Source organism: Balaenoptera borealis (assembly GCF_965194805.1).
Source record: "Balaenoptera borealis genome assembly, chromosome: 13".
NCBI lineage: Eukaryota > Metazoa > Chordata > Mammalia > Artiodactyla > Balaenopteridae > Balaenoptera > Balaenoptera borealis.
This window is the reverse complement of record NC_138870.1, coordinates 86,138,152-86,148,277: the sequence shown is the minus strand read 5'-3', so window position 1 is coordinate 86,148,277 and position 10,126 is coordinate 86,138,152. Positions and strand designations below refer to the sequence as shown.

At 40.2% G+C, this 10,126-nt stretch overlaps 1 protein-coding gene and 1 long non-coding RNA gene across 12 annotated transcripts in view; one reads left to right on the top strand and one right to left on the bottom strand.

Moving 5' to 3' along the window:
• LOC309608951 lies at positions 1–5,029 on the top strand. Its single transcript, XR_014233168.1, has 2 exons — positions 1–1,183; positions 1,308–5,029. It is a non-coding gene; the product is annotated as an uncharacterized lncRNA (long non-coding RNA).
• Positions 5,030–6,547: 1,518 nt separating this feature from the next.
• The window catches only part of MYBPC1 (myosin binding protein C1), a gene marked incomplete at its 3' end in the record, with an annotated part of 94,021 nt that continues 90,442 nt past the window's right edge, over positions 6,548–10,126 (bottom strand). For 6 of the 11 annotated variants that reach the window (XM_082349597.1, XM_082349604.1, XM_082349603.1 and 3 more), the window contains one exon: positions 6,548–7,210. In XM_082349597.1, coding sequence (XP_082205723.1) covers positions 7,110–7,210 — 101 coding nt within the window. Of the gene's footprint in view, positions 7,211–8,354; positions 8,398–10,126 lie in introns of all 11 variants that reach the window. The other 5 variants (XM_082349602.1, XM_082349607.1, XM_082349598.1 and 2 more) reach the window with 2 other exon arrangements.

The window sequence follows — 10,126 nt, the reverse complement described above, 5'->3', positions numbered from 1 at the left end:
ATATAATACCACCTACAGTGGAATTGAGATCTACTTGTTGGTCCTCAGTGAGGGTGTTTGTTGTTCAGTGTTGATGAGTCTTTTCTAACATTCTGCTGTGCTTCCCAGACTGGGATACCTTTAGCTCCCTGACAATATGCTTGGAACAACATCCATTTGAAGATCTGGGAAGAAAAAAATTACTTTTCTATTAAATAAACTCATATATCATGGAGAAGAAGGTAGCATGTGGATAAACTTTAATGAATAGCATGTGAGGGGTGGTGGCAGTGGCTTCACGCTGGGCTCTCACAACCTGTCCAAAGTTCTCCTTTCTTCTGCAGAGAGGAGGGCTGTCGAGGTAGACAGGGGGAAGAACCTGTGACGGAGACCATGCTCGCGAAGCACAGAAGCAGGAGCTCTTTTCTTTCTAGTGTTGCTTTTCTCACTGCCGTTTCCTCTTTCCTTAGTTCCTTGTCTGGTGAGGTTGTTTCTGGCTTCATTTCTGTCTCGCTGCTCTTGACTGCCCTTCCCTCTGTACAGATAATAATGTGTTGGTCTGTCCTCCTTTCCTCCCTCCTACTTGACGTTGATCTTGGTCTTGGCCTTCACTGAGCCCTTTCTTGCCACGCCCTCCCTGTCTGTCCATCACTGTTGCTTAACTTCTTCAGGGAGTGGAGTTACTAAAGGCAGACTTTGGGTCAAAGTCCATGCTGGCCACTAGGAAGGCTTGACAGTCATGGGAAGACCCAGGAAACAACTTGTCTCACCGATGAACTCCCGCTTCTATTGCAAGATAATGTTTCTTGAGCCTTAGCTAGGAGCTATTAAGAAGCACATAAAAATAACACCACATATAGAGGCCCTGTCCCTTCTTGGCAACCTCCACTATTACCCTACCTGCCTCCAGCTCAGTGGTACTGCCCAGGGCAGGAATGAGAACTGAGTTTACAGTGAGCCCACTTGGACACTCAGGAATGAGGCTGGGATAACCCACCCAATGGCACTTTATCCCATAGCTTGCAGGGGATACATCATTTGGCTCTCTAGTGCTTGGAATCTTCCAAATGACCACATGACTTCAAATCAGCCTTGGTTTATTTTGAAACGTGGCTCCCTTCCAATTACTCCTCACCCCAGTTGTCCAAGAGGGATGCATTACAAACTCTGAATAGTGGCTCCTTTCTTTGCCACAGTGTTGCTGGTAACGCCTAGTTATTTTTTCTTTCTTTCTTTTTCTTCTTTTTTTCATTAACTTAAAAAAATTTTTAAGCCAAGGTTTTTAAATTAGTGTATAATATCTTTAATGTATTTTCTTGGTCTCCAAGACTAGGATGAAGGTGAGAGGAGAAGGCTGGAAGGATGAAATCTCTTGCCTGTGGATAGCTGTGTAAGTGCTTATCTATGAAAAACAGAGACATTCTCTCTAAAGCTATCGCTTGGGAGAAGAAGATCTTATGGTCAATTACCCACTTGAGTGCAAGGTTTTTGCCTTTAAAGATGTGTGTCTGCCAGTGTCCCAAGCCACACTCTGAGTGACCCTCCTGGGAGTGTTTAACTGACCTGTCACCTCCCTGGTGTTTTGTCCCTAACAATCAACTCCAGATGGAAGAAAAATATTTATCTAGGCCAGAGGCTACTCCAGCCAATGCATCTGGGGACAGAGAGAGATCATCAGGTGAGTTTAAGAGGGTGATGACAGCCCTTCGAACCAGGAGAATTGGTCATTCCATTAGTGCATTTGTTTCTCTTGTCCATTCTAAGTTATCAAAGTTTAATTACAAAGGATTATATAAATACCTACATGTAGCAATCAGCTAAATCTTTGGTGCAAGGATGGTAATTAGTGACCCAGCTAAAATAAGGAAATAAAGATAGAGTTCAATTTAGAATCAAGTAATATTACACGGGGAGCTGGTGAGAAGTCTGTCTGCTTTTCTTATTCCTTATTCTACTACTCCTAGGAAAAGAAGGCCAAATTTGTATTTCTAGAATTCCATTCAAAGGAACTGAAGTGAGGAAGGAGATGGAGGGTCAGGCCTGGAGTCAGGGGAGAAGAAATGGTGATAGTGGAGAGGTGAGAGAGATCTTAGTAAAGGAGAGTGAGGAGGGGACCCAGGAAAGGGAACAGAGGTGGTTGGGGGCTGGCTGACCCCTCGTTTTTATAGCTCACATACATAAATGTTTAGCAGTTATAAATCAAGCTAACCAATGGTTAATAAAATAGTTGTAGCCTCCAGTTTTTTGGGGGGATACCCTCATCATGACTTGGAAGGCTAGATTTGAATGTAGAATTATCCAAGTCTTCAGAGATACTTGCCAAAATATTGTGGCCCACCGAGGCTCAGGTCTCCCTGCGCTTTCCGCCCTGCTCCCTCCTGCACCATGAGGGGTCGCAGGTGTACACAGGCAGATGCCCTGCCTCATGCACAAGCTCAGTCAGATCCTCCACACCCCAACTCCCTGACAAACAGGTGCCTCTAGGCCACCCATTGGGCCTCAGGGTATATATTCTGGCCACTTGGTTCTTCCTTGGTGGTTTGAACTCAAGGAAAAGGCCCACAAAATCTTTAAAAGTGGACTTGGGTGCCGTCTGCAAGAAAGGGGGGTTTGTAAGAGTTCTAAGTATGCACATCCCCTTGGTTCCATGGCCTCCCTAATTTGTGGAGGGAGATGTGGCTAGAGGAGGGCCAGAGTGAGGCTCTGGAAAATATAGAGGTCCCTCTTGCCCAGGTCCAAGGCTAATACTAAGTGGTAAAACTGTCCAGTCTCCCCACAAAGAACATGTTTAAATGTAGCAGATAAAGGGAATTCTCTGGCGGTCCAGTGGTTAGGACTTGGTGCTTTCACTGCCACGGGGCCCGGGTTCGATCCCTGGTTGGGGAACTAAGGTCCCACAAACTGTGCGGCGTGGCCAAAAAAAAAAAAAAAAAAAAGTAGCAGGTAAATAGCCAAGCTCTGGCCTTGGAGGTTGAAAGACCCCAGGTCCACACTTGTCAAGGAAGTTTCAGAGTCACTTGTCTTTGGCTGGACTCTACTGGGTTGGACCATAGGCATCCTGCAGTCACCAGTATAGCCTGAAGACCAGAGGCCTTTCCTTCTCTCCATTTTCTAGGCACCAAGAAAGATTCCAGTTGACCCAGGGCCTGAGATAGGACCCAGAAGGAGGACAGAGAGAATTTCTCAATCTCTCTGGCTAGTGGGGAGCTCAGAGTCATAGTTAATTTGATTTAGAAAAATAAAATCATGTGGCATGTCCTGTACTCCAACCTAGTGTGATACATGCATTGATAATAACAAATACATAAACCACATGATCCGATTTCTGAATCCTTATGGCGTTCTCTTACGCCTGCAGCATGCTCTGTTTATGTGCTTCCCTTTGGGTGGTAGTCTCGTATATTATCAATTTCTTGAAGGCAGGAAGTGGCTTATTTCTCACTGAGTTCCTAGCTGAATCCATCACAGTGCCATGCACACATCAGACATTCAAGAACTCATTTGTTGAGTTGAATAGAATGTTTCAGAAATCAATTTAAAAATGAGTGGTTAAGCAGTATGGTACTAGCACAAAAACAGAAATATAGATCAATGGAACAGGATAGAAAGCCCAGAAATAAACCCATGCACCTATGGTCAATTAATCTATGACAAAGGAGGCAAGAATATACAATGGAGAAAAGACAGTCTCTTCAATAAGTGGTGCTGGGAAAACCGGACAGCTTCATGTACAAGAATGAAATTAGAACATTCTCTAACACCACACATAAAAATAAACTCAAAATGGATCAAAGACCTAAATGTAAGGCCAGACACCATAAAATTCTTAGAGGAAAACATAGGCAGAACATTCTTTGACATAAATGGCAGTAATATCATCCTTGACCCACCTCCTGGAGTTATGAAATTAAAAACAAAAATAAACAAATGGGACCTAATTAAACTTAAAAGCTTCTGCACAGTAAAGGAAACCATAAACAAAATGAAAGACAACGCACAGAATGGGAGAAAATATTTGCAAATGAAGTGACAAACGAGGGATTAATCTCCAAAATATACAAACAGCTTATGCATCTCAATATCAACAAACAAACAACCCAATCAAAAAATGGGCAGAAGATCTAAATAGACATTTCTCCAAAGAAGACAGATGTCCAAAAAGCACATGAAATGATGCTCAACATCACTAATTATCAGAGAAATGCAAATCCAAACTACAAGGAAGTATCACCCTATACCAGTCAGAATGGCTATCATCAAAAAGTCTATAAACAATAAATGCTGGAGAAGGTGTGGAGAAAAGGGAACCCTGGGAACCCTCCTACACTGTTGGTAGGAATGTAAATTGGTCCAACCACTATGGAGAACAGTATGGAGATTCCTTTAAAAACTAAAAATAGAACTACCATATGATCCAGCAATCCCACTCCTGAGCACATATCTGGAGAAAACCGTGGTTTGAAAGGATACATGCACCCCAATGTTCATTGCAGCACTATCTGCAATACCTAAGACATGGAAGTAACCTAAATGTCCATTGACAAATGAATGGATACAGAAGATGTGGTACATATATACAATGGAATATTACTCAGCCATAAAAAAGAATGAAATAATGCCATTTGCAGCAACATGGATGGACCTAGAGATGATCATACTAAGTGAAGTAAGTCAGACAGAGAAAGACAAGTAACATATGGTATCACTCATATGTGGAATCTAATTTTTAAAAAATGATACAAATGAACTTATTTATAAAACAGAAACAGACTTAACAGATATCAAAACCAAACTTATGGTTACCAAAGGGGAAACATCAGGAGTTCAGGATTAACATACACACACTACTATATGTAAGATAGATAACCAGCAAGGACCTACTGAATAGCACAGGAAATTCTACTCAATATTCTGTGATAACCTATATGAGAAAAGAATCTGAAAAAGAATGAATATATGTATATGTATAACTGAATCACTTTGCTGTACACCTGAAACTAACACAGCATTGTAAATCAACTATACTCCAATAAAATTTTTAAAAATAAAAGTGAGTGGTTAAGGATGTATTGCCTTATTCCAATGTTTCTTGGAACTAGTAGGGTTTTTTTCTACTTCTATATTAACCTACATGAAAACATTCATTAAGCTTTATTTTAAAGTGAGTAAATAGTGTAATGCTTTAAAAATTTTTAATGTTGTATGTTTAGCTCCCCAAAAGAATTTTTGGTAAATCCTGTGATATAATGTTTTTCTTTAATAGAACAAAATTTAAACAAAATTAGAACAAAATTATAGGAAAGCTAATAGCAATGACAGCTTCTGATATTTTTTGTTCTTTGCAGTTTCAAAATAGATGTTTTCTTCCTCATGGGAACTTTACAGTAAGTACCCTTAATATGAGGAGACATCATATGTAGAAAAATAACATTACCTAGCATACAATACAGTTAGAGTGGATAAGTCATGACTGGGGAAACAATATTTTGTAAAAATGCTCTATAGTTGCATTTAGGCAATGTTTATAAAAGGCATAACAAACTTGACCATGACTTGGCAAAACAGGTCAATGAGTATCTGAGTTAAGCAACCAGTCCAGAAGCTGCACTGAGGCCCTGACCCTGCAGCGGGCTGCGGGGACCACGCCGACAAGTTTGGCCACACCCTTGTTTGTTTGGTTTGCACATGGAGGTATGGTCTTCACGTCTTTATAGATTAGCCAGATTTCTCTTATGTAAAATATCTTAGCCAATAATGTGTAAATAGGTTTCCTGATTAACATGGGTATTTACATAGGAATTGCACACATTATTATTTTGAAGGTAATTGAGAACATGGGGTGATAGCCAATATTCTTAACAGACATAAGGCAAGATCACCAACCAAACAAAACAGAAAAAGAGGCAGCCACCAGAGTTTGGACAAGAACTCAAGTTTTCCCTTGCTTTTCCCAAAAGTACTGCAACTACCTGGATCATCCACTCCTTCCCTTTATGAGCCTCACAACTACCACCCAGGTTCCTATCATCACATCTTCCCAGCTCTGATCCGGAAAGAAAGCAGAGCAGAAACTTTAAGATGCTGTCCCAGGACGCTGTGGGTCTCCCTGTAGGTCAGGATATATTTAGCTCCTAGAACAAAAGGCCAAAAGAACAAAAGGGAGGGAGGCGAGGGAGAAAACAATAATGGTATGGTACTTTACTCCCCCTTCTACTCCACTTCCCTAACGGAAACTTTCTCTGTAACATCAGGAAGAGTGAAGGATGCTGCTGAAAAGATTACAGGCTTGTACGAAGGTTTCTCAGTTTCTAGATTTTGGGAAAGGTTTTCATCAGTTTGAATGGAGGCCATCAGCAAACTCTAAATCTGTAACTGCTCTGTAGTCTGCAACAGCTCTCCATCACTATGACTAGCTGTTTTGGCAGGAACTCTGGTGGATCTGGCCAGGATGCTATGCCAGAGACATGATTTGGGTCAGGCCTGAGTTCGGTAGAATCTTGGCTCCCAGCCTTCGTCCTCCGTTCTGTCTGATCATGCAACCCGAAACACATAAACGAATACTGTGTCATTTCATCATAAACACTTCAGATTTATTGTACCATTCATTGAATACATTTTCCCTTCTGTTGAGAAAACTTGTCTGAAAGACTTTAAAAAGTCTTGTAATGACTTTAAATGGGAAAAAGGGCACAGATCCACTGGTGTTAAGTAGGGTTGTATGAAATAAACAACTCTTCTTTGCTTAGAAAAATCTCTTAGATCAAAAGAAAGATGGGTTTTCAAGATTCTATTACGGTGTATTGTACTGTTTTTTTACTCTAGGGGAAAACAAAGCATTTAGAGCTTACTATTTTAAATTAAAATAAATGCTTTTGCTTATTCTATAGCTTGCTTTTTTTGGAAAGTACAGTGACCAAGCACAGACAACAATGACCAAAATGCTAACTTCAAATGAGATTTTGTTTGCAATTTTTAATTAAGCAATCTGTGCAAACATCTTTTTTTTTTTCTTCAACATCAGGAGGAAAGAAAACAACCACACTTGGGAGCCTGGTAGCAAAACAGAAAACGCTTTCTCATTGCAACCCGATTTCAAAGCAGTGGTGAGCAGAGAGGCAGTGCCCAGGCCCTTAGTATTCCTCAGGATTGCTTGAGTGCAAGTTTCGCAAATAGGAATCAATTACGTTAGGAGGCACACCTTGCAAGAGGAGCCTGCAGAAGGAAAGACCACCTAGAAAGGACGAGAAGGAAAAGGCAAAGTCAAAACCGTCTACACGTGAAAAATCCCTGAAACAAGACTTCTTGACTAGCTACCTGGAAATGTGACTAATTATGTTCCAGTTCGTTACAAAGATTCATTCAGTCCCTACTTGGAAATCTTCTCCTGGGTTTAGCACATTTAGAATCTAAAACACTTGGCATCTAGAAGGAAAAGCAAGTTCCCTGCAGACCCATAGCAGTTTTTTGTTCCCTACTACTATCCGTTCTTAAATTCCTCATAGTTGGAGAGTGTTTATCGCTCTTTTTGAGGTTTTGAGGTTCCTCTATAGATGATTTAAGTGTTCTGATTGAATGGCAGAATAAATGCAAATCATGTTACAAATCAGTGGGAAGAACTGTTTCCAGTTTGTTAATGTTCCTTTCAATTAAGCACAAAGAGTTCCCATTCAAGCACATGGGAGAAGAAAAAAGGAACTACTCCTTTAACTTTGGTTATTCATACACTGTCAAAAGTGCAAAAATTGGAAATATTTTGTTAAAAATGGGAAAACCTGTCCAATACCTTCTGAAGGTGAGAGAAACACCTACTAATATTTCATACTTACCCTCCATGGTTCTGAATTATATTTAAAAAATAAAAGTACCCTTCACGAGAGAACCCATGAAACCATAAAAATGGTCCTTTAGAGAAGTGTTTTACTACTTGCTAATAAATTCACGTCCAGACAAAAACAGCATGCCATTTGAACATTCTTAAAACTTCTTCAATGCAATTTGGGAAAGTCATTCTCCTTTTTTTTTTTTAAAAAAAGTCACATATTGGTAGAAATGATGCCACTTATGTACATGTCCATTCCTTGATGCAAAGAGTTCAGAATGCTTGGGTATCACTCATTTTCATCTACATTAAATGCTTTAATTCATGCTCTACTGCATTCAACAACTTGCTTCATGTCAACAGAAGATTGTTGTGATGAATAAGTACTAGCTGTTAATGTCAAGATACTGAAATACACATTAAAACTACAATGTTAGGGAGTTTAAATAGTCTATTTTCATTGGGTTACATAATGAAAATCATGCCATACTCCACAGGCTTTGTATGGCTTATGACAGTCATAAGCTTCATATGCCAAAACCATATGAAAGCTTACCTTAGATGATAATATACATTCAAAAATCCTTACTGTGCTACAACTAAGGAAAAGAGAGAGAGAAAGAGAGAGAGAGAGAGAGAGACATGTTGTAAGCATTAATAAAGTGCTAAAACCAAAGTTGAGTACTTGTTGGATGAAATTATGGTCACGATTATGATGAGGTGATTTCATTAATCCTTAGTCAGGTGAAAAGTACAGGAAAATAGAAGCGCATGGAATGAAGGGCTGGGATCCAGTCACTTCAAAAGGATCATTAATAGGTAAAACATTTATTAATATGCACAATCACTTTGCCTGAACAGGTGGCAAAGCCAATTCGACTGTAAAGTGAATAATTATGGTAACAGTTTCCAAACCATTAGCTAAAGAAACCCCCCTACAACATATATATATTGTGTTTTTCAACAACAGAAAAACATGGACAATCAACAAAGCATTAGTATACATATATATATGTTGAAATTCTAAAAGGCAAAATTATCAAGTGGATATAGAAATTAGACTATTCTAGAATATTGTATTCTGAACTGACTATATATGACTGATCTAAATAAATGCAAGGCTTAAAAAAACAGGCTAGAAAGTGACTATACGTGCAATCTACAAAACTTTTAAAGAAAGAGTCCTGGGGGCTTCCCTGGTGGCACAGTCGTTAAGAATCTGCCTGCTAATGCAGGGGACACGGGTTCGAGCCCTGGTCTGGGAAGATCCCACATGCCGTGGAGCAACTGGGCCCGTGAGCCACAACTACTGAGCCTGTGCGTCTGGAGCTTGTGCTCCGCAACAAGAGAGGCCGCGATAGTGAGGGGCCCGCGCACCGCGATGAAGAGTGGTCCCCGCTTGCCACAACTAGAGAAAGCCCTCGCACAGAAACGAAGACCCAACACAGCCATAAATAAATAAATAAATAAATTTAAAAAAAAAATAAATAAAGAGTCCTAATTCTTTCCTCTTTCGAAGTTGACATTATCTCTAGGAACTCAGAGAGCAAACACTGTAAACTCAGGCATGGGTCTATGTCATTAGAGTTTACATCAGGTTGTTCACCCAGCCCCAAAGAACTTCTTAATTCGCTCTTCCAAATAGGGGGTCAGTCATACATATACTGTAGGACTCATTTATCACTTAATACATTTAGTAATGGGGCCTAGAATTTTTTTTCCTTTTAAGTTCATGAATATATGAAATAATCTTGGTCCCATGAAATTATCCAAAATGTTCAACAGATAGATGGGTTACAGCCATTCTACTAGAGAATTTTTCATTGGAAAATCTTAAATATGAAAGTTTCCAAATATTGGATCCAAATAGTCCAAATAGTTTTTATCTGTGTCCTCTCCCCATCAAAAATGCCCAGAACGGGCTTCCCTGGTGGCGCAGTGGTTGACAATCTGCCTGCCAATGCAGGGGATACGGGTTCGAGCCCTGGTCTGGGAAGATCCCACATGCCGCGGAGCAACTGGGCCCGTGAGCCACAATTACTGAGCCTGCGCGTCTGGAGCCTGTGCTCCGCAACAAGAGAGGCCGAACAGTGAGAGGCCCGCGCACCGCGATGAAGAGTGGCCCCCGCTTGCCGCAACTAGAGAAAGCCCTCGCACAGAAACGAAGACCCAACACAGCCATAAATAAATAAAAAAAAAAAAGACTAGCTTAAAAAAAAAAAAAAAAAAAATGCCCAGAACAATTTTTCTACAACTTAGCAATGGAAAAATGTTCAATTTTCTGAACTTCAACATGAATCTAACGAACCCACACTGGAAGCTATCTTA